Here is a 26,372-nt window from a genome sequence, read left to right as displayed (position 1 = left end):
TATTAGTGATTTAGCATGCAATGAAGTATCAAGCTCTTGAGCATTGGTAATTTTGTGGATCAAACAAAATCAAGTTCAATTTGAATTCAAATAATTAACAAAAGTGAAGTAGTTAAAAGCATGGTTGGATTAAGAATTAACGATTACTACAACGTACTAGGGTGAAAATGAAAATAATTAATTAATTAATATTGGTGAACTAATTACTACATTTCCAAACTCCTGCCAACTTTTTCGATATAATATTATTCACACTCTTCCTGCTCTTCGTCCTCCTTCCTTCATATCCTTCCAGTCCTCCTTCACTTTCTCATCATCATCATCAATGGCTTCCATCGCATCAGCATCAATATTCATGCCCTCTCTTTCATCCCACAAACCCAATCAGGTTTAAACTATCTTTTGTACCATCATCTTGTTTGTTTTCATTTCCATTGGAAATATAAATAGCTTCGATTTTATGTTGTTGATTCTAATTTTATTTTGTTTTTACCCAATTCGATTTGGGGAATTTTTTACTATTATTATTTTGATCAAAATTGGGTTTCTGATGAATAGTTAATTTGATCGTAACGTAATTCCACCTATATTCCAGATGTTGATGGTTTAGTAGGGGTGTCGAGCCAGAGATCGGCTTGTGTTTGCGTAGAGCTATGTCTCTAAAGCTCGAGCTTGGCGCGGGGCTCGTTTTTATTTATTTATTTATTCAAAGCTCAGCTCATATATTATTTATTAGTTATTTACTTGTTTTATTTATATATTCTCTCGTAATTATTCACACACACATGATCTAGGTTCAAAAGTAACCACAAAAAAGTAAGGAACAAAAGCGTGAGGAACTGGAATCATGCCTTTATATGTATAAAAAAAACTAATGAAAACTCATTTTTACATGCAAAAGAACATTTTTACATTATTTTTTAAAACTTTTACATATAAACACATGTGAATGCCGTCTTAATAATTTTTTATTAAAGGACAGTTAAATAAAGGTTAAAGAATATTTTTTACAAAATTGTATTTTTGCATTGGGATGTATTCTACATGTATTTATATGAAAAAACTAAAAAAGTTTATGCTTAAGTTTGTTATTAAACGAGCCACAATAAAAGTCAGGCTTGGGCTCGTTTAAGCTTGGCTACCGTACACATTAGTCTATTTCGAAATTGTTAACGTATTAATTTTTTCTTTATATTATGATTTGTTTGTTTCATTTCCATATAATAGTTTCTTAAACCCTGCTGTTGAATCTGCAATTTTACTTTCTGAAATAAGAAATTTGTTGGGTGATTTCCTTTTTGTTTCTTATTAATTTGAATTTTTGATGGCAGACACTTACCCGGGCTTCTAATTTCAATGCCGTATCGCTCGCTGTCAATAGGAAATCCTTCCATTCTCTTAAATTGAGTTCTGCCCCATCACGATTCAGGGTTTCCTGCGCGGTATATGTTCTAATTTTTGGTTTGGGATTGTCAGATTTTAAAGTTAAATGGTGGTAGTTAATAGCTATATTGATAAAATCAAATTTTACTTTCGATTGTTATTAGTTAGACTTGAGATAGTTGACCAAAGCCATTGAATCAAATAGAAAGATTGAATAATCTTTGAAAGTAATTATATAAAAGGCCAAAATAATTGCCTTAAAAAATCTTTTGTGGCACAAACTTTTGCTTTTATCTATATTTATAATTATAATTATTTTATTTATGTAATTCTGTAATTGTTATATATATATTTTAATTCTATCTATTAACACAATATATATCACATTATTGTTTAATGTTTTGGCAGGCGACACCAGAGACAGTGGACAAGGTCTGTAACATCGTAAGGAAACAATTGGCCGTACCAGAAAACACTGCTGTAACCGGGGAATCTAAGTTTGCTTCACTTGGAGCTGATTCTCTTGATACGGTCTGTTTATTGTTTATTAGTATAGCAAAACCGACAATTTATTCGAGGTTGGAAAATGGGTGGGCTCTGTGGCATGTCAAAACATGCAGGCATTCATGCAATTAGTCTTCTGGTTGGGTCCAAGACTCCAAGGGTTTGGATCGGTTTTGGGTACAGTCCCAACCAAAACCCGAAAATTTGGTTTTCGAGTTTTTGAAGACCATTTGCTTTTGCTTTTCACAATTAATGCTTTGATTCAGTTTTGGTTTTTCCATTTTATTAATTTGAGCTTGAAAAAAAACCCATAGTAATGAATTTCGGCATGAAACTCTGGGCCTACTTTTTTTTTCCGTTCATTAATAATAGTTAATTGATTATTCAATATTTGGGCCTAAATACTTAGGGCAACGCCATTTATAAACCATAAATTCTAGTAACAAAAGTCAGTTTTTACGGGTTTGGTGTGGTTTTTACAAATCGGTGCGGTTACTTTGGTTATCTCCTTACTCTTACCGGTACCTGCAAAACTGAAAATTTGGTTTTGGAAAAAAACATAAAACCAAACCGTGGTTTGGTGTTTTTGTTCGGTTATGACAATTAATTCGGTTGCAAATTAATTCTAGAAGTGTAAAAACGGGTTGATTGTATGACATGTCAAAATAGGCAGTCAATTGTTTGGATTGAAACAGTCGGTTCGGGTTGACCCAAACCATATGATCTGTATGATGGTTGTATTCAGGTTGAGATTGTGATGGGACTCGAAGAAGAATTTGGAATTAGTGTGGAGGAAGAAAGTGCTCAGAGCATCGCGACTGTTCAGGATGCAGCGGATCTGATTGAAAAGCTCGTTGCGAAGAACGAAAAAGTTTAGAAGTCAGAATTGAGGGAGAATAGATATTGGATCTTTTATAAATTAAACCAAAATCTTCACAAGTTAATGTGGGTTGTAAGGATGTGAGAATTAAACAAGTATGGTATAATAATTTGTTTTTGTGCGTCATTTCTTAGCAATTCATGTGTCTAGTGAATTACATGTTTCACTTAAAAGTTTTATAGAATAACATCCGTGTTGGTAATAATTAGTTTTATATTATTTTCATGAGGTATTGTTTCGCGTACATTTTCGTTCGCGTTTCTAAAACACGAATAAGATATAATGTGGTGATTATATTTGTCGGCAGATGTTCGGTTACATAAGTCAAATTGTTACTCATATGTGTTTTTGCTATGAATCTTGCCACAAATGACTTTTTTTTGTTACTTGCTCTTTGATGTTTGTACAAGCCTACAAAGTCATCAAATTCGGAAAAGGTAACCCCCCAAGAAACTAGCTGGCTTGAGTTGATATTAGCTCTACTTCCATCTCTTATTGATGAATCACTATAAAAAAAACAAAAAAAACAATATTCACCACTAGAAACTACTGAACTTTTAGGGACTGACGTATCAGTCTCGAATGTATAGTATCTGAGCTTGATTTATTGGAGGACTGATTTTTATGCGACTGATGTAGGCGAATGATAATTAGTCACTTACACTATTGGAGACAAAATTTTAGTCACAAATATGTCAATATAAGGTTTTGGTGAGACACTAACTGGAAACTGAAAATCAGTTCTTAATATTTCCAACACATATCGAATTTTGATATTCAGTATTTTACATATGGAAATATCAAGAACTGATTCTTAGTCTCTGTTTGTTTGGCGCAAATTCTACATTAACAAAAAAATGTTAGGAGCTAAAAAGCAGTCTCATAATTAATGTAATGTATCTTTTTTGGGATTGATTTTCAGTCTCTAAATATATTTGTTGATGAAGTAATTAAGGACTAATATATAGTCTCCACTAACCGACGGACATTAGTGACTGTTGCATAATCATCATCAGTTCAATCATTTAGTGACTAATATATCAGCTTCGAATACCTAGTAGTTGGAACTGATTTATCAATTACTTATTGTATTGGGGACTGATTTTTAAGAGAGTAGCATGAGGGACTAATAATCAGTCGCTATCATTATTTGAGACTAAGTTTCAGTCACAAATAAGTTTAGGCAATATTAGGTCTATGCAGGAAAATTATTGGAAACTTAATTTCAGTCCCAAATAATTGATGAAAAATGGCACGAAAGTATGGAAATTGTAACATCCTGAAAATTGCGAGCCAATTTTGACGAACCTTAAAAGTTAAATAGGCCAAGGTATAATATCTGTAAAGATGCGTAAAGATAACGTTCAGACCTTCGTTTTGATACTTTCTAAGTCAAGGGACCAAATGGTAATTAATCTAAAGTGTAACTTAAGGGTTAAGAATGAAAAATAGCTCAAAAGTTGGTGTCCGTCTAATCACTGCAGACAGCCCATATCAAGGTTTAAAAGTCAATGGCGGTTTCTGACTGATGAGATGAACCGTATCAAATATGAGATGGTCCGTCACATCGAGACACCCGTCACAAAATGAGAAAGTTTGTCTCAATGCCATATCAGCTTTGTCACTTTCGATGGCTCGATGTTAATGTGGTAGCGGCTTATGGATCGTTATCTCAACGTTTTGGCCTATAAAAGGGACCATTTTGACTTGCCATAACATGCACAAACATACTCCAATCATACCCAAACCCTATAGACTCAAAATCAAAGAGAAATTAGGTGTTCTTGGTGATGTTCATATGTACTTAAGTTTCTTCATGATGAAAAAATGTGTCCAAGGTCTTGTTCTTCACAACTAGATGATGTTATACCATAAGGAGGTTCGTGAGAATCCATGGTGATTCAATCGGGTATGATCTAGTCTATTGATATGATCACTTGATTAACGATAGGTATAACTGCATGTTATTGTGTGTATTGAGAGAAAATTTGGGTAGCACAACGAGAGGATTTTCAATATAATTCGAACTATTTAATAAGAAATAGTTTACAAGGGTATTTATAGGAGGTGGCTCATTCGCTATACATGCATAGTGAATGAGCACCACATTCGCTACGCCATTCGCTAAACACCCTTAGAGAATGACCCTTAATACATTAACCTACATCCGTTAAACATTCCTTAACGAATGAGCTACAAAACTTGTCTCATTCTCTACACATATCATAGCAAATGAGCCTTACATTATTACAAAATATCCCCTATACATTAACTATTTCTAATAAAATTAACAAAGAATGAAACGAAAACTAATGTATCAACAAACTCCCCCCGTCTCGAGCTTTATAGTCTTCACATCTTGAATCTTCTGGTCTTCCAATCGGCACATCTATGAATTCCAAAAGCATGACAAATACAAACAACACGTTGGAATTGCGTAGCTAGCTCACTATCTTTGTTGTACGACCATCTGATCTGATTCTTGAATAACATGTTGCTATTAGATTCGGACAGGTTGACCAGCCACATCATATCCGGTATCCGAATAAACTCTAACTTAGCACCAGAACCCAAAACAATCACAGCTTCACCTGTTCGATCATCATAATACCACATGTTAAATTTCTTATAAAGACTTTGAGGTAAAGTCAAAGAAGGGACTTTCTTTAACGTACAAGGCGACTTCACGTTCGGCACCAATTTCCTCCACTCCGTGCGAGTATCAATCTCATCAACAAATTTCCTTATCGGCACCTTAAACTTGAAAAACTTAAAGCCATGATTGACTTCATAGATAAGATGACGATAGAACCAGTCCATTAATTGAAAATTCCCATGATTCATGAATGGTCTACACGCTAGTGTACGAACATCCCATCGAGGCATAAAAAGAACATTAGTAATATGTTTAAAATACTGAATACCGTTCTCCCACTTGAAGATACAAACCTTAAGCTATGGCTCATACATCCATGATACAATATCACCCTTCATAGTCTTCACAACAACAAACCTCTTCATTTGATATGCAGACATTCGGGCTTTGGATTGTTAATAGTCTTCTTTCTGAGCGTATCGCAATGTCTCAATCTCCTTATTCATCTTCTTTTCATTGTATTGGAACATATCATATGAAGATTGTCTAGTCTTTGCAGTCTCTTTCTCTTTGCCCTTACCCTTATCCTTTTCTTTCTCCTTCCTTAAACACTCCTCGGCTGCTTCATTATGTTCAGTTGTGAAAAACGGAATCCCTTCATCAGTATTAAACGTGTATACAGGTTAGGCAATTCCTCAGCCGTCACATCCTCCATCTCCACATCATCATAACACGTATTCCCGGATGGAACGCTTGGATCAACACGTACTTCCTCAGCATCCTCAATCTCCACATCCACATGCTTCTCTAATTCTTCAACATCTTCTTTGTTAAAATTCAGTAGAATGGCGATTTGTTCTTTAGATAGATTATGATAAACAAATTCACCCTCCTCTATCCCATCAGAATACATCATACTTAGAACACCTCTTTCTCATCTACAAACAATACCATCTTTACTTTCAAAGTTTAGACCGGTTCAACTTCTGTCGAGTCATAGTATACAACAATCTCTTTGCCACCCGACTCCCCCTTAGCAGGCACCTGACCAAATGATGAAGAACCTGGTTTCTGATCAGACCCTCCCGCTTCAAGATCATTGCCGTGATCCCGATCCTTAAGTTTCTTCAACATATCATCTTTACATTGAAGTTGTAAGATCACTTCATCTTGCATTGCTATCTTCTCCCCTTGAGAAGCCACTAGAGCTCTCAGTTCAGTATTCTCTTTCTTCAAAAATTGTTGACCCCACATCATCTGCCCCTGATCTTCCCGCATACTCTCTTGAAAATGGCGATCAACATTCATCTAGTGGCTTTCTTAAAGATGCACCAAATTCATCAATTAAAACAATTGATATTGTACTGACATATTATAGAACTTTGGATGAATAAGCGTCATCGAGCCTTGTGGTCTAGTAAAAGACATAAATGAATATGTTGGCCTCTGAACTGTTCCACCAGACACAATGGAACTCGTTGTAGCTAGAGTCTGTTGTGGATAAGACATAGGAGATTGGAGCCTGAACATATTGTAATACATGTCTTGGAATAGAAGGAATTCTTGGATCTGAAGTTGTCACACCTCCATCTTAGGCGTGGGCGAGCGACCAACAGTTGGTACCACATTTGTAATAAATCAGAGTTAGCGGATTAAAGCAGAAAATATGTTTGCGTGGATTAAAATATTATATTTGCATTACAAAAGACGAGATTATAAAATACATGTTAATTGTTTTACAAAGATTACTTGTTTATACAAAAACCACCATTCATATTTTAATATTAACAAAATGATCTGAGCAATCAGATCGCCTACATGTCACTTCGTCCTTTCCAAGCAGCTAATCTTCTTTACCTGTAAAAGGCTTAGAAAATACGTCAACAACACATGCTGGTAAATAAGCTGATGCATAAAATATTTTCTTTACTTGATTAACCCTCGAGACATAACTTACGTCTGGCCCATCGTGGCTTAGGAATAACCAAGTTTTAAAAACAAAACACAATTATAAACTTTTGTTCTACACAAACCACTAAGCAAACACCGCAACGTTCGACATTACTTAGGTACCATTCGTATACACATGATCACCCTCACACGAACGTAACTTAGGTCTGACCCATCGTGGCGGAGGCTCATAGTCAAGTGTGGCGCGGTGTGCCCACCGACCCTTTACCACATATGTAAGGATCCGAACAAACGTACACGACAGCCTGAGAGCTAGCGATTAATTTTGTTTATAATGTTTTAGAGATACGTAATCTCATGTAATCAGTTTGTACGTTTAATACAACTTTATAAAAGTTGGGCGTATTCACCTTTCTTTTGAAATGATCAGCTTCAATACACTAATCGATTCTTCTTTTCTATCACGCACCTATAGTACGAGTATAACCTTTTGTGAATACCAGATCTTTAATCTGGCTTAAGACCTTTAGTAACTTTTGTATAATCTTTACCTCGATTATATTTTCTTTTTAAACCTTTAGTTTAAATATTCTTTCTTTTCTATTTTACAAGTTAAACCTCTAGTTTTAGTTGTTTTACTTTTCTTAAACCCTACGTTTCTTCTTCTTGAAGAAACGTATACTTTTCTTTACTTATCATTTAAGAAATATCATAATAAACATAAATAATATCTATAACAAAGAATCACATTATATTTATATCTCTTTCTTTTATATTTCTTTGTTATGTTTTCTTTAGTTATTTTCGAGGTATCGAGTATACCCTCGACTTAGGGTTTTAAGCCTTTTTAATATTTTATTATTATTTTATTCGGGCATTATGCCTGCCTTGCTTTGCTTATAATACTCTAGATACTTTGGGCAGCACTTCGACGCCTCTTTGTTTTCTTAAGCTTCTTGATCAACACCTCCTTGGCACGCAAAACAATGTTCGTCGGTCTTCAATACTCGTTGACACGCTTATTAAGGCGGAACTTCGAGTCGTCTCGGGATGGCTCAGACTTCAAGATAATGTCGTCGGTACTTCGAGATATCATCGGTTTAGAGCATGGAAATCGAGGAAACTTGGCACGTTTATCGAGATGATTTCTAGAGTGAGAAAGTATGTTTTAGATAGAGAAAGGAGCTGTGAAGTGTGGGTGAGTGAGAATGAGGGCTGGAGGCCTCAATTTATAGGCTGATCAACAAACCCATCGCGATACGCGATGGCCTGATAAATACCCCGTCGCGTAACGCGACTTTGGTATGGCCAGTCATCAATAAGGTTTCCACATGGCGCCACGTGGTGGCACGTGGCGGATGATGTGCCACGTGTGGACACGTGTCACGCTTGTCAGACCACGTCATCGCGATGCGCGATGACGTTAGGTATTGGTCCATCGCGTATCACCCACCGCCCATTTCTTGGTTTTGAAAACATGCCCATCGCGATACGCGATGGGCTTCCTTCTGATGCGTCGAGTATCGCGACGGGACAGGAAAACAGAATTTCACTTTTGGTCCTTGGACTTTGAAACTTGGTATTTTTGACCCGATATTTTTCTCGATATTACACCCTCCCCACCTTGGAATGAATCTCGTACGCAAGATTCGCTTCTTAGAACAAGTGAGGATACCTTTTCTTCATTTCGGATTCAAGTTCCCAAGTATATTTGGGGCCTCTTCGTGAGTCCCACTTTACTTTGACTATTTTCAAGGTTCGTCTCTTGAGTTTCTTTGTTTTAGAATCTTCGATTTGTATTGGTCGTTCTACGAATTTTAGATTTTCATTTATTTCGACATCTATTAAAGGCATAGACAAAGATTCATCGGTTAGAAATTTTCGCAGATTAGAGACGTGGATACATCGTGTATCCCGTTCATCTCTTTAGGTAGTCGTAAACGGTATGCAACGGTACCAATTCGATCGAGCATTTCAAAAGGTCCAATGAAACGTGGACTTAACTTTCCTTTCTTTCCGAAGCGAACGACACCCTTCGAAGGTGAAAATTTCAATAAGACTCTATCGCCTACATTGAATTCTAACGGTTTACGACGGACATCGGCGTAACTCTTTTGGCGGTCAAGTGCCGTCTTATGTCGTTCTTGGATTTGCAACACCTTGTCAGTGGTTTCTTGGACTATCTCGGGTCCAGACAATTGATTATCTCCGGTTTCAGACCACCATACCGGCGTTCTACATTTTCGGCCGTATAACGCTTTGAACGGTGCGGCTTGAATACTTGTGTGATAGCTATTATTATACGAGAATTACATTAGGGGTAGATGGTCATCATAACTTCCACCTAAGTCAATTACACTAGCGCAGAGCATATCTTCAAGCGTTTGTATTGTCCTTTCGCTTTGCCCATCGGTTTGAGGATGATAGGCAGGGCTAAGGTTCAACTTAGTTCCTAACGCTTGTTGAAAGCTTTTCTAGAAATGAGACGTAAAGCGAATGTCTCGATCAAAAATGATAGACAAAGGCACTCCATGCAAAGCAAAGATGTTGTTCACATATATTTGCGCCAATTTATCCATTGAGTATGATTCATTGATGGGTATGAAATGAGCGGATTTTGTTAACCTATCGACTATGGCCCAAACGTGTCAAACAATATAATCGAGTTTTGTGATGAAGTCCATGGTTATACTACTACGTTTAAGAATTGAAAATTCGAAAGGTCATGGTGATACATGAATGGTCGAATTTCAATTCGATTACCTTATTTCTATATTCATTTACCCTTATGTTTTAAAATGGAAAATTCAAAAGTCATGTTCACGCACACTCTATTTTCAATTCGATTTCATTATATATTGTTAAGTTTAAGTATTTTTTTTCTCATATGATTATTCAATAATTTATGAGATATTCGTTAATTAGAATATGAAAACTCATGACGTTTTATGGGAATTCCAATTTCGATTTCAAATTTTGTTTCATGCGATTCCTTTACTTTATTTGTTTTTATTGATGTATCTACTAGACGTTTTCATACTTACGTCCCAAGTCACGTGAATTCTTCACGTTTCGTATCATGCCTCCTCGTCTTCCTAGTTGTCTCACTCCACTCGCAAAATGACAATCCAAGTTATCAAGTAAATGGCCTCTGCAATCTCGATCACCCACGTTTGAACGCACCCACCTTCATCGCTATAGTAATTCTCAATTCAAATCCCGCACAATTCTTGGAAACTCAAACCAAACCCAACCGAAAACCCTCACACAGAAACACACCCTTTGTACATTATGTGTAAATCCCATCACTTTACTTCCCCGAAACGTTGATATGCTTCAATCTGTGGTAGATTCAGTTACCACTTATTGCTAAAACCTACCCAAACTCAACGCCAATCACCTATCTGCAAGACATGTACCTAACAATTTGTCTCAATCAAATGCTTGACCACACGCTTCCAGCCTGCCATCATTATGGTGACCCGAGCACACCTCCCATACTTCAAAAGGCCTAACTTATTTCCTCTATGCAATATCCTAACCCCGCATCCTTTGTCGACTTTACATGAATTTTCCGGTTACAATACTTAGATCTTACAAAACTCATCGAACTCGTCTATATTTTCTTTTGCATACTCTCCTACATTTTGTTTATTTTACTAACACCTCGCGCCTAATTCCAAAATCCTCAGTTATTTTTAAATTTCAGTCAAATGGATTTTCTTTAAAAAGATTTTATTATCTCTATTGTTATTATTATTACTATTATTATTGTTATTATTATTAAAATTATTAATATTATCATCACAACTAATATTACTACTACTATTGTTATTAGTACCATCACTGTCATCATAATCAGTATTGTTACGATAATTATCAATATTTTTATTATTATTAGTACTAATATTATTAATGCTAGTATCATCATCACTACTATTAATAGAATAATATTTAAAGTAAAATATTTGCTTTAAACAAGTTTTGAGTCATTTTGAAACTATTTTTCATTCAACAAGTCAAGTAAGCTAACATTTTTTTTATTTCCTATGCCATTGGCCAAAAGAAAACATTTGTTTTTACGATTAAAGTTTCATAAAACTTGCAAGTCTTAGCGATAGCTAAAAATATTTTATCTAAATAAAATAGAATAAATTTTATTTCACCATGAAATTTAAAAACATCACGATTTACAACTGATTTTCGTAAATTAAAATATATGATATATCCCTTCCCTTCTTTCCCCTTCGTTAACACCAATGAGTTTCGGCTAAGAAGTCATGGCACCATTTCTTACGTCAACCTTCATTCCACAAACAAACCTACATTCAAGAAGACAAGCGTTGCAAGCTACATTGACTTTTCTTTATTTTCTCTTTAACGTATGTTTCGTACTTACCCAAAGTGACTTTTACATCCACTTCTTTAGAATATTGTTTATGTAGTTTATTTTGATTGTCCATTGATCTTGGATCCATATTCATTTGTATTTTACGAAACGTAAATTCGTACATCATACTTATTCGCATTGCTAAATCGGTTTAAGTTTGTTATTTCAAATCTTGTGATCTATGACCAATTTCCCATCAACGTTAAGTGGAATTTGGGACTATGAACATGTATGTGTACATAGTTACTTAATAGAAACCGTATTTTCATTTTATTTCTACACTTTACTATCGGTTGTAATAACCCGGTTTTTCTCGTTTAGATTTACGAACTAGAACCCGACCCGTTTTGTTATTCGGATTATATCAATAAAGTTAGTGCACGTTTATTAATTAATCGTTACTAAATAAATGTATGTTATATTATTATTCATTTTATTCATCTAACCCGTTTATACTTGGATCCAAACCCAACCCGAACCCAAATTGATATAATTATCAACCCTAGCTTGTTCTTGAGCCCAAATCTATCAACCAACGCCTAATTAGGTGTTCCTAAACCCTAATTCGCATCTAGCCGGCCCTAATTGTTGGTGCATGATGCCAGTAGTTCAGTATCTCGTGTTTATTTGTGTATGTAATCGTTTAAATTGTTTGTTTTGTGTTGAATTTTTCTTATATGTTCGCCCTTGTTTTAGCGAACTTGAAGTTGAGCGAAGTTAAGACAACTTCGCCTAGTATGTTGGGCAAAGTTTTCGAGTTATATAAACTCTTAACTTCGGCTCTTTAGTAATAATTTTGGACGGCTGGTTTTTGGTGATTCTCTTAATCACGTGTTTGTTTCTTTGGCTATTACACCTTGCAATATAACAAGTATTATCATACATCCTCGTGTGTTAATATAGATTCAACGTGTTAATCGTCTCGACACTCGTATCGTATACGTGAGGATTCCGCACCCTCGTGTTACGAGATACTCCTGTATAGATCCGGATGGGAACCTACACTAATTGCTCATTCAATTACGTTTAGAAAGTTCTAGAACTTGGTTGTACCTTATTATCCACGCTATGAACCCTAATATCTTTTTCTATATAAACGATGATAATTTTGCAATTAAACTCACACCTAGCTTCCTTAAGTTGTCGCCTTCATTGGCCCTATACTTAATTATATTAACTTTCACGTTTACTTGCTCGTTCGTAAGCTTTTTTGGCCGACATCTATTGGATCACGTTCACCATCAAATCAAGCGAGTTAAGGTAATTGTTTTATATGGTTTTGATCGCGCTATCTTGTAGATCAAAAGCCCTATAGTTAGATTCGTTTAACCTCAACAGATTTTATCAATTGAATCTGTTAGGGTTTATGTCAAAACTGGTTATTCTTGCCTCTGTTTATACCTAATTGGTTATGGGTTATGTCGTAAGTTGCTGCTTAGTCTAGTTGGTTAACACACTTGAGTCACAGGGACAGGTCGCGGGTCCGATCCCCTGCCCCCGTGTTTTTTGGTTATTATATAATATTTTCTTTTAAAACATTTAATAAACATATTAATAATAATAATTAATTAAAGCTATTTTAATGAAAACCGACTTGTTAATACTTGTTTCTCACGTTTTCGTCCATGTATATACGTATACAAGCATATATGTATGTATATATAATAACTTAAAAACTACTATTTTGGATACGTATAAAAACCAAGTAAACTATATATATATACAAATTTATATATATTTGTAAAATTCAAAAGTAATATTTTTCAAGATATATTTTTATTAAACAAACTAATTATTTTATCTTATATATGATATTATATTATTATAATATTTTGTTATTGTTTAACTAGTTGTCATAATTAAATCTTGTACTTAGCGTATCCGTTACTCTTGTTTCTCATTAGGCTTTAACGTTCGCGTGTGACTTTTCCCGCATTCTTGTTATCTCAATCACCTTTGTTCGTCTATCGAGGTGAGTACCACATTCCCCTATTTTACTCGTTTTCTCATGTTTTGGGGACATATGCGTAAATTGTACTTTTTCATATATACTTATACACAAAACTGCAACTTTGTCTTATGTGTTAACAACTTATACCTTACTTTTTTATGTGCTTATTTGCTTTGTATGCTTCCGCATTCGGAGAGGTCCAACATAATCTCAGTCTAGTATCATCATACGCTAGTCGTTATAGCTTTGTGCTTCTCGACATCTCAGTTATACTTTCTCATTTTGGTTATTTTGTTATTCTCATATGACTTGTTGCAAATACATATTTTTATTTATACTTTGAACTGGTGCGCTTCTCATTCAACCTTGTGTTGACAAAACCATTCTATTTTCAACGCATATGCAGGTATTCGTTTGATGTGAAGTACAAGATCACTTATGAATTTTATGCTAGAAGAAAATTAACGAGAAAATATTATTTATGACCTTTGATTGTTGATGTACTTTCGTTTTGTTTGGATATTGTATGAATATTTGTATTTATTTGAATTTATTTAATTGATATCGAAACTTTTAATATTGCATATAGTAACCTTTGAAAAGCTGTGAGCAATCAGTTCGCCCCGGCATTTCCGCCGTGGGTTGGGGTGTGACAGATTGGTATCAGAGCCGAAGGTTTAAGATAGGTCCTTAGAAATTGCCTTAGACACATGTTTAGGAGCCCCATACGTGCCTATCTGTTTACCTTTATGTGTTCAAATTAAATTGTTTACAGCTTTCTTAGATAATTATTTATTTATTATATATTGTATTGTTTTACACACACACACACAAACTCCGAGGCTATGCTTCAACATTCAAAGAAAACTTTTCAAAATTTAGATTGCTTTTATTTTCGGGAAATTCCTTAAGAATTCCCACTTGTTGTTTTTACTCGTAAACCTTAAGGCTAGGTTGTGTGGCATGTCCCTATGATAAATGAAAGGGGAAGAGAAACTGTGAGTTGGGCACTGGCAAAACGGTTCCAAGAACCAAAGGTAAGACGCTATTCCTTACCTGGGTGATAACCTGACCACAATACTCAACCCCATGGACCCGAGCGAGACCCATAAATGCCATATGACCGACACCTTTGGTTAATTTTAATCGAATTCACGGTGATTCGTGGCTAAACTTGATTTTCCCGATTATTGTGTTCCGTTATTTATATGGTTTGTTGGGTGAAAATTCCATGGAACCCATGGGCACTCCTACTATTCATTTCTTAACTTGATTTAGTATTTTTGTTGGAGTAATCAACGTGGTGATTCACAAGATTCTCCGACTACCCATATTTATTTCGAAAGTTCGTTATTTAGTTTGGTCGGTTAAAACGCCGTGTAACGCTCATTGGGCTGACAAACTTCATTGCATTGTTAATTCGTTAATTAGTTGAGACGCTCATGGGCTGTCCAACTCAGTTGTTTTCCGTTAGTTCGTTGGGCCATTCAAATTGCCATGGAAAGCTCATGGGAGGCCAACATCCACAATTTATATTTCGTTAGTTTATTGTAAACTTAATAATCAAAATTTTTAAAATGACTTAACTTCTCATGTAGTCACCACACATTAAACTTATTGACTACATCATATAACAACTATTTACGCAATGTACCCCCTCATCTTATAATCTTTTACATTTAATCATTGGGGTGAAAATCCTCTTACTTCTTAACACAACATTGTCATTAATTAAACATTTTACTATTCTTATGGTTTCCTCAATTTATCCTTCATCTTATAAATCCTCATTTTTTTATCCCTATAGAATGTCGTCTCTAAGAAACCACCATAGTAACCAACGTTCATCCGGTTCACGAGATCGCCGCTTGGCTGCTAGAATCACAAAGGAATTTGCTGATGCAATGCCCACAATCATCCCTAAAATCCAAAGCCTCAACTTCAATGGATCTGCTACTTCGGCCGCATCAAACAACCCTGATTTCCGCAACTTCCTGAGCACCAAACCCCCATCCTTTCTTGGTGAGGAAAACACCACCAAATTGCTGCAATGGTTTGAAGGGATGGAAAATATTTTCATCCACTGTGAATGTCCGGACGCCAAATGGACTAAGTTCGCCTCGAGCAAGTTCGAGGGTCGAGCTGTCATCTGGTGGAATGCCCCGAGGAATGACCAAGGGTCTGACTTGGTTGTATCCATGTCTTGGGAGGAACTTAAGGAAGCAATGAAGAAAGAGTTTTGCCCGGAACATAAGCTGCAGAGACTTGAAGCCGACTTCTGGGAACTTAAGCAGATTGGTGGGGATAACTCCGCATACTCTAACCGGTTCCGTGAGCTTATCCGTGTCGTGCCCCATTTGGTAACCCCCGAGACTCGCGGTATTCAGAAGTACATTCGCGGCCTTCTGATCATTTTTTGTGGTGCCGTGATGAGTCGTGACCCGTTAACCATTGGTGAGGCGATGGATCTAGCTGCCTCTCTCACCGATAGTCATGTTAGGGATGGAACCTTTTCTCGAAAGGATGCCAAGCCTACTCCCGACAAGACTAAGACCGACTCCTCTTCTGATGCTGAAGCTGAGACTAAGCCTTCCTACAACAACAATCACAGCAACAGCAACAACAACAACAACAACAAGCGTAAAGCCTATGCCGTTAATCAACCCAATAACCAACCTCCTCCTAACCAAAACCAAACTACCCCAAACAAGAAGACTTACCTTGGTCCTCATCCCCTATGTGCCAAGTGTAGCTTTCATCATTCTCCCCAAACCCCTTGCCGACTATGCACTCAATGCAACCTATATGGCCACCTTGCTAACACATGTCATATCCTGCTTAATACGCAAGCCACCTCACATGCTCAACCCAGTACTCCCAATACCCGTGCTTGCTATCATTGTGGAGACCCAAGCCATTTTCGTAATACGTGCCCTCAAATTATCCATGCCCATCAAGCCCAAGCTATGACTACACCTTACTACTTGACCCATGCTCACCAAATTCAAACTCAACCACCTCATGTCCTGCAAGCTCCTGCTATCAATCCAAATCAACCTTACTTAACCCAACTCTATCAAGCTCTGCACCCCCAAGCTCAAGCGTACCAAGCCTACTTTGCTCAAGCCCCTGCTATGCAAGCTCAACCTATTCAAGCTATTCAAAGCCAATCTACCTCAACTGCTCCTACTCATGCAACTCTTCATGGTGCTTCAAGCCAAGTCAATTAAGTTACTCAATGACCGTGAAGACTTTTGCCGTTTCCTTTATCTATCTGATTAATTTTTCTTTTTCTTAATTATTGTAACGCCTCTTTATGGTCTTGGATTATTTCTCATTTAGACTATTTATCTTTTATCTTATGAATGAAGTTCCACTTGTTTAAATAGATTGTTTATTAAAGTTTACCTTTATCTTATTTTACCTTCATAAGTGATGTCTTCTTCAAATACTTATATTTTTACGATGTCCATGTAACTTTCGGAATCATTTTATACATTGGTGATTTCCTACTTAAAACTCCTTAAAAAATATTATTTCCTCACAATCATGTTTTACTTAAACGTTTTGTAACCCACACAATGGGACGAGTCATGTGGACCATCCGACGATCTATGTAATTATGGATGCATACATAATTACCAAAGTCCTCGCATGGAAATCATGATCCGAATAGTTGTGTGTCATCATAATAGAACCAAAAGTAGTTGAGGTAACGGTACGAATGCAAAGATGATAAGGACATGGTGGATACGCCGCTGGTTCATCCTATATATTAGTGCCCTTATCAGATTTTCATTTGGAGCGTTACTTCAACTATCTAAAGTTCCGTATTATGTATTTTTATTTTTGTTGCTATAATATCCCTTAATTTCGGGACGAAATTCCAAAAAGTAGGGGAGACTGTAACAACCTGGTTTTTCTCGTTTAGATTTACGAACTAGAACCCGACCCGTTTTGTTATTCGGATTATTTTAATCAATAAAGTTAGTGCACGTTTATTACTTAATCGTTACTAAATAAATGTATGTTATATTATTATTCATTTTATTCATCTAACCCGTTTATACTTGGATCCAAACCCAACCCGAACCCAAATTGATTTAATTATCAACCCTAGCTTGTTCTTGAGCCCAAATCCATCAACCAAGGCCTAATTAGGTGTTCCTAAACCCTAATTCGCATCTAGCCGGCACTAATCCCTCATTCAATTACGTTTAGAAGCTTCTAGAACTTGGTTCGTAGCTTATTATCCACTCTATGAACCCTAATCTCGTTTTCTATATAAACGATGATAATTTTGCAATTAAACTCACCCTAGCTTCCTTAAGCCGTCACCTTCATTAGCCCTATACTTAGTTATATTAACTTTCACGTTTACTTGCTCGTTCATAAGCTTTTTTGGTCGACATCTGTTGGATCACGTTCACCATCAAATCAAGCGATTTAAGGTAATTGTTTTATATGGTTTTGATAGCGCTATCTTGTAAATCAAAAGCCCTGTAGTTAGATTCGTTTAACCTCAACAGATTTTATCAATTGAATCTGTTAGGGTTTATGTAAAAACTGGTTATTCTTGCCACTGTTTATACCTAATTGGTTACGGGTTATGTTGTAAGTTGCTGCTTAGTCTAGTTGGTTAACACACTTGAGTCACAGGGGCAGGTCGCGGGTTCGATTCCCTGCCCCCGTGTTTTTTGGTTATTATTGTTATATTTTCTTTTAAAACATTTAATAAACATATTAATAATAATAATAATTAAAACTATTTTAATGAAAACCGACTTGTTAATACTTGTTTTTCTCACGTTTTCGTCCATGTAGTATACAAGCATATATGTATGTATATATAATAACTTAAAAACTAATATTTTGGATACGTATAAAAACCAAGTAAACTACATAAATATATACATATTTATATATATTTGTAAAATTCAAAAGTATTATTTTCAAGATATATTTTTATTAAACAAACTAATTATTTTATCTTATATATGATATTATATTATTATAATATTTTGTTATTGTTTAACTAGTTGTCATAATTAAATCTTGTACTTAGCGTATCCGTTACTCTTGTTTCTTATTGGGCTTTAACGTTCGCGTGTGACTTTTCCCGCATTCTTGTTATCTCAATCACCTTTGTTCGTCTATCGAGGTGAGTACCACATTCCCCTATTTTACTCGTTTTCTCACGTTTTGGGGGCATATGCGTAAATTGTACTTTTTCATATATACTTATACACAAAACTGCAACTTTGTCTTATGTATTAAAAATTTATAACTTACTTGTTTATGTGCTTATTTGCTTTGTATGCTTCCGCATTCGGAGAGGTCCAACATAATCTCAGTCTAGTATGATCATACGCCAGTCGTTATAGCTTTGTGCTTCTCGACATCTCAGTTATACTTTCTCATTTTGGTTATTTTGTTATTCTCATATGACTTGTTGTAAATACATATTTATATTTATACTTTGAACTGATGTGTTGCTCACTCAACCTTGTGATGACAAAACCATTCTATTTTCAATGCATATGCAGGTATTCGTTTGATGTGAAGTACAAGATCATTTAAGGATTTTATGTTAGAAGAAAATTAACGAGAAAATATTATTTATGACCTTTGATTGTTGATGTACTTTCGTTTTGTTTGGATATTGTGTGAATATTTGTATTTATTTGAATTTATTTAATTGATATCGAAACTTTTAATATTGCATATATCCCATGATCCTGGACCGATCTTACCTGGGATCGCAAATCCCAAATTCGTCTATGAAGAGCGGATCTAATTGTATTAGTATCTATAATTGATTTCTTCTGTGTAATACTAATCGATAGGGCCTCATTGGTAAGTGCTACAAGATCTCGTGCATTGGAACCCATGGTTATGGACCCGAATCCATTAGTATGGAACATTTTCTTTTCCAAGTGAGTAACCTTTGAAAAGCTGTGAGCAATCAGTTCGCCCCGGCATTTCCGCCGTAGGTTGGGGTGTGACATCGGTGACCGGTTCTCTCCAAACGAATTCATTTACTTAGAACCGGGACTGTGTCCCATATACATGCCGAGTTTATGTTATGTTATATTCTTAAACAAATTGTTTAGTTTATTCATGTACTTCTCTTTCACTCAATGTTTTATTTAAACCATTTTGTTGTTCTTGATTTCATCAATATGGAACAAATGCTTTATTTTAATTTCGAGGTTTCAACCACTTTGATAAACTCAAGGTTACTACTGGAATTTTTTTTAAAAACTTAATGGATTTTAATATTGTGATAATAGTATTTCATTTATCCGCTTTATTTCAAATTATTAGTTATATGTCGTAATGTTCACTTCATTTCATCTCAATGTTCCCGTTAATTGCGATGTAATTCATTCGGAGATTTCCATTGTTAAACATAATGATATTTAATACTTAAAAGTTTCGTTTATCTAAACTATTCTGGAACCAAATTCGTTATCAATTTACATGTTCATATTTCGTTGGTTAAATGCTACGTTTGCTTGCCACGTTATTCTCAACCCCATTATTTCAATTACATGTTACGATATTTATAATTCTAAATGTTTCATTCTTTAACTTCATTACCTCATTTATTTCGTGTTCGGAAACTATTACTTACTTTAGACACGATGAATTTATTTACTTGACTTAGTGTTTTCGCGTTGCCCTTGGCTTGAATGATCTGACAATGTGTTTTGTAATGTTTTTTTTACCATTTTAATTCATTATTTTTTTATTATATTTTTTTCAATGTTCTATATGAGTATTTTATTTAATGATCTAAATTCTATGCCTTAACACCACACAATAGAGCAAGTTATATGGACCATCCGACGACAAAGGTAATTATGGGTCGACACGTAATTATCAAAGTCCTCGCGTGGAAAATATAATAAGTCCGGTTGTGTGAAATAACTCGAAATTTTGAATGATTTTGGGGAACGGGACAAATACAATATGATAAGGGCATGGTAGATACGCCACTGGTACTCCTATATATAAGTGTCATTGTCATTTTTGCTATTTGTGGCGTTCTTTCGGGTCATTTAAAGATCAGCGTTATATTTATAATATAAATATATAAAATTTTTAAAACTTCTAACAACTCTGTATTTTAGTTGTTTTCTTCTAAAATTTTATTTTTATTTTTATTTTAATTTCGGGACGAAATTTTTAAAAGTTGTGAATCCTGTAATATTCGTTAATTTTTAAACTCGAAAACCCGACCCGTTTTAAATTTTTGGTTTTGTATCTATTTAAATTTATATATTTTTATCATATTATTAATTAATCTCAACTTTCGTTAATGTATTTTATGTGATCATTTTTATGAAATTATACTTTTCACCACCCTTGTAGTATTGCATACAAATTTAAAACATTCATAATCAAGATCAAGTATTTATGTACATGTCCCATGCAACTTACTAGAATTATTATTTAACTACTACTACTACTTTTATTATAATTATTATCATTATCATCATCTTTTCATATTATGTTACTTAAAAAAAAAACTAATATATGTTTTAATTACACAAAGTTTATTTAAAATAGTTAAACCTTTTGAATGCCCCATTAAACTATTTTTAATTTGTGTTTTAATTATATTAAACATGATTTAATTTCTTTAATTCCATAAGACATAACAACTCTATATTTTCACTATAAAATGAGGACAAATCCTCCATTATTTTCACACCTCAATACATTATTTTCTTAAGCTTAAGAGCACTAACAAGTAAGTTTTTACCATTTCATGCATTTATAGCTATTGTTTTGATATTTATCTTGAATGTTCATACTTGTTCATAAGTTGTTCTTCATGATCATGTTACTTTTATCATAAAAATCTTATATTTTGGTTTTAAGAATCATTATGATCATGGATATCCAAGATAAACACTATGGTATTTTCTAAATCTTGGATCAAACCTAGTTATTATGCAAGAACAAGCATGAATATATATTTATCTAAATCTTATGATTTGTTGATCATCATAAACTTACAAACTTTCTTTTAAATAAGATTATTTATAAAAGTTCTTTTACATAATATATTTTACAATAGATATAACATAATTCATATCTTTGAATTAATAATTGAGTAAATTAATTATTGTTTATATTATTTCAACATAACTACTAATTTATAATTTTCTTTAAGAGAATTCATGCAAAACATTTAAGTTAATTAATTAATTATGTTACTTGGAAACAAATGTTTAATCATAAATTGTTATTAATGTCATTATATAATCTTATATTAATAAGTTATAATTATTTGTCTACAAATCATTCTTCAACTAATAAACATCAAATGATTTATATAAACTTTATTCATTTTTGTTAAACTCATTAAAAAACCCCAAGTCCCCATTTACCATAAGTTAATTAACTTTATAATTCCGGTAGCTAGTCCTTGATTTTTTGTATCTTCGTTATTATTTATAGTTTCGTGAGATTCAATTGCTTCGTTTGTTAACGCACTTTTGGTTTTATTTCAGTTTGTCTTCAACTTCAAGGTGAGTTTCTCACACCCCTTTTTTACCCTTTTTAACTATTTTAGGGGTAGTATATATATCCTATCAATAATTCAATTTCGTTTATTCATTATTTACAAACTACAATTCGCTACATGGACTTGTGTGTTTACTTGTTACTTGCTACAAATTACTTGCTCATGGATTACTTCAAGATAGTATGATCATACGCCCCCCTTTGCGTTCAATGCGTTTGTTGTTATGAGTGGAAAATGGCCTCATTATCCGAGTACGTTGGTGCACAATCCCAACTGGAAAGGACCTTACTTGCGCTCATCTGAGTACGCTGGTGCACAATCCTAGTTGGAAAGGACATTACTTGCTCATTTACACTTGTTCATGGAATTGTATGATTTTTTATGTACGTATATCAAAACTTGTGTAAACTCACCAACTATTCATTTAGTTGACTTTATTTTATATATATGTTACAGGTATACTTATTAGAGGATGAAACGGAGAAGACACTAGAACTTAGGTTATATTAATAAATGGAGAAGTTGTTAATTGTTCTTGTATTTTCTTGTATTTCTTGTTACAAACTTGTGTACTTGATGTTTAAATTAATTAATGATAATTTTGTCACTTAATAGTGTCACATGTGTTTTGGGCAATCTGTACGTCACACTCGGGCGTATTCTGCTTTAGCCGGCGTGTTACATTAACGGACCATGAGTGAGTTTCAAAATTCCACCACCAAAGGTACTTTGGAAACGATCATCATCTAATGTGCTTGCGGAGATCAATTAAGTCTAATATCTAGAACATGTTTTACATTGTTTAAAACTAACTCCATCGTGGTATCAAACTTCAAGAAAACATCCCTAACACCAATGATCTTTTATAGCTCATTATTGTGCATCTTAACACTCCCAAAATCACCTGGAATATAAGATTAATAAAATTCCCTTTGTGATGTCACATGACAAGTAGCGCCACTGTTAACAGCTCAACTCTAATCATGAGTAATGTTTACATATCATAATCACAACAAATATAGAACTCTTCGGTAGCAATGTTAGGTTTAGAAGTACCCACATCATCGTCATCTTTCTTGAGGTCCTTCTTTTGATTGTTGTAATTAGCCTCCTTGTTCTCCTTTTTCAGTCTGCTATATTTTATTGTGTTCCCTTTTCTACCACAATGATGGCACTCAAAATCATCAAACGAGATAATAAAATATCTAAAATGTTATCACACAAGATACATAATAAAATACCCGGACTAAACATACATGTATCTGGATCCATGCATATATGATCAAGTAAAACTAAACTCGGATTAGCGTCTAAACTGTTGGGTAATCATACTCCCGGGGTAGTAACGAGTGTGTAGTTTAGTCAATATGCTTTGGGGATTGCGAAAGTGCACTATATTGAGTTGTAATATTGTGTTTTAACGAATTATTAAATACTTAAGAGTTAGCCAATGTTTTACCAGCATATAGCTGCGTATTTTCATAGAGGTTGATTATAACGTATGCTAACTCTGAAGTATTGTAACAAAGGTTATACTTTAGGTTCGTTATGACTACATATCTAAACGTAATGGTAAATCATATAAAAAATATAACCAATTAAAGATATAAAACAATTGAAGAGAAAATGGCGATAATCAGGCAAGATCAAAATGACGATAATTGAATAGGTCAGTGATCCAAATGACGTTTAATTTGTTGTTTTTTTTCTTTTGAAACTTGACAAAGTTATAGTCGTGGCATTAGACCTGTAAATGAATCGAACGAACACGAACAATTACTTGAACACATAATTTGTGTTCATGTTCATTTATTTAATAAATGAACATGTTCGTGTCTGTTTTTTTAAAATCTAAACGAGCAAATCACAAACATAAACGAACATAATTGAACAAACATAAGTGAACATACATGATATTTAGCATCAAAAACTATTTATGTTTCATTTTGAAAGGTTTTTAATGGTTAAACACTAATTTTCTTAATCAAACCTTAATCTTTTGATTCAAAACATGTTTAAAACACATCAAAAACCAAGTTCTTACCTCAAGTTTTGACTGGAAATTTGTAGAGAGAGGATGGAGCAGAGATATTTGTTTATACATATAAGTGAGTTGGTAGGGGGAATGGCTTAAAGGGGAAGAAAACAAGGGGTGGGGCCTTAGGCCCCTCTTATTCTTTCTTTTCTTGTTTTGCGTGCATAAACGATTAATTTCGAGTCCATTTCAAGCGCGGGTTCGGTTTTTGGCTTAAAAAAATAGTTCGGGTGTGTGGTAAACAACACAAAAACAAGTGTTTTTCGTCTAAACTTTGCAACTTAAAGAAAGCATACTATTTAAATGTAAAAATCCACAATATTTTCTAAGTTGATTAAAACATCTTAAATAAGTGTTTCATAAGTCTTTTTTGGCTTGACGGATGATACTACACTTGTTTTGATACTATCGATCGCGTTTAATATCATAGTGTATCGTTAAACGAGAATACTTCCGTCCAAGTACTTTTCCACATACTAGGGCTTTAATATCATTATGTTTGTTACTAATATACATATATCACTTTTATATGACCCCCCCCCCCTTGCGATATATCCGATTCATAATCAGTGTCGTTTGGTTAATCGGTTACTCGTTACGTAATAACTAAGGTATACCTTGTTTTGTCATGAATGTCACATTCTCCCCTGGTTAAGAAATTTCTTCCCCGAAATTCGATGTACCAATTGCGCTCTTTTTAGGGAAAAGTGTGGGTATTCTTTTTGAATTAATTATTTCGTTCCCAAGTATACTCAGGTCCTCACTGAGTTCCACCTAACTTTCACCAACGAAATTTTGTCGTGTCGTAACTGTTTGGTTTTTCCGTCTACTATTTCCACGGGTTCCTCCACAAAGTTTAACTTATCGTTTATGCGTTCATCTTCTAGTGAACTATTATCGTCTCTTCAGTAAGACATTTATTCCAATTTGATACGTGAAAAACATCGTGGATAGAACTCAACTCCAAAGGTAGTTTCAGTCGATATGCTAAGGGACCAATTTTAGAAATAACTTCATCGTACATTACGTACGCGACACCCTCAACCCTAGATTTCAAAAAACAAGCGGTGCCCAATGTATCTTGGAGCTAACTTACTAGTGCTACCAAATCTTATAACGCCTTTCCACGAGGACACTTTAATAAACACTTTATCACCCACTTCAAAGGATAACGGTTTTCTACGAACGTCGGCATAACTCTTTTGTCGATCTCGTGCGGCTTTCAATTTACATTTAATCTTATAAATTTTATTAGCTGTTTATTGAATCAAATCGGATCTTATAACTTGAGTGTCACTGACTTCCATCCAACAAAGTGGTGATCTACATTTTCGTCCATATAATGTTTCATATGGTGTCCGCTTGTATGCTACTATGGCAACTATTATTGTAAGAGAATTTAACAAGTGGGGGGGGGGGGTGTTGATCTTAATTACCTTTCAGTCTAATACACAAGCGCGAAGCAAATCTTCTACTGTTTGGATAGTTCTTTCGGAGTGGCCGTTTGTTTGAGGGTGATAGGATGTGCTCAGATCTATTTGTGTTCCCAAAGCTTCTTGCATAGCTTGTCAAAAATGATAAGTAAAGTGGCTATCTCGATATGAAATAATTGAAAGTGGCACACCATGTCAAGATACATTTTCATTAATATAAATCTGGGCGAGTTTTTCAGTATTGTAGTTATTATGAATCGGAAGGAAATGCGCAGATTTGGTTAATCAATCAACTATTACCCAAATTGCATTGTGTTCTCGGGATGTTTAGGGAAGGTGCGTTACGAATCCATTGTAATTTCTTCCCACTTCCATTGGAGAATTTTAAGTTGTTGTAACATTCCCGAAGGTTTCTGATATCCAGCCTTAACTCTAGCACAAGTTAAACAATTACTTACATACGTACCTATACATAAATGAACACAAACAAACATAAATGAAGACAAATAAACAATATAATAAAACCATTAAATAAATGTGCCGTTCAGATAATATTTAAGTATTGTCTATTAATATCCATTCGTTTAATTAAACAAACACAACACAAATAAATGAACATATACTAACTTTTCAAAATAGCCCCGTGGTGAAGTAGGTGATAGATTTTAATTTAAGAAGTCAGTCGGTCAGAGTCTTAAATGGCGACTTTGCTTTTATCTAATTAAGGCCATGTGTAGTAGAGGGGGGCTA

The 26,372-nt window shown here is 34.5% G+C and overlaps 2 protein-coding genes across 2 annotated transcripts in view; both read left to right on the top strand.

The window, feature by feature from the left end:
• Window positions 1–26,372, top strand: part of LOC143629552 (superoxide dismutase [Cu-Zn]-like) — a 115,840-nt gene that overhangs the window by 87,561 nt on the left and 1,907 nt on the right. The window lies entirely within an intron of this gene.
• On the top strand, window positions 244–2,893 carry LOC143629539 (acyl carrier protein 1, chloroplastic-like). The gene is made up of 4 exons (XM_077098780.1): window positions 244–388; window positions 1,332–1,442; window positions 1,792–1,914; window positions 2,633–2,893. The coding sequence occupies exons 1-4, from the start codon at window positions 326–328 to the stop codon at window positions 2,762–2,764; spliced, it is 429 nt and encodes a 142-aa protein (XP_076954895.1). The 5' UTR covers window positions 244–325; the 3' UTR covers window positions 2,765–2,893.

This window comes from Bidens hawaiensis, unplaced genomic scaffold (assembly GCF_021521415.1).
Source record: "Bidens hawaiensis isolate Kalapana, Puna unplaced genomic scaffold, B.hawaiensis_p1.1 tig00005272_1, whole genome shotgun sequence".
Classification (NCBI taxonomy): Eukaryota; Viridiplantae; Streptophyta; class Magnoliopsida; order Asterales; family Asteraceae; genus Bidens; species Bidens hawaiensis.
Note: the sequence above shows the minus strand (reverse complement) of the source record. Positions and strands in the feature narration are given on the sequence as shown.

Coding starts and splice junctions, on each gene's coding strand:
- LOC143629539 (XM_077098780.1), top strand. CDS start 326: ATGGCTTCCATCGCATCAGCATCAATATTCATGCCCTCTCTTTCATCC. Junction 389..1,331: donor CATCCCACAAACCCAATCAG/GTTTAAACTATC, acceptor TTTTGATGGCAG/ACACTTACCCGGGCTTCTAA. Junction 1,915..2,632: donor GAGCTGATTCTCTTGATACG/GTCTGTTTATTG, acceptor GGTTGTATTCAG/GTTGAGATTGTGATGGGACT.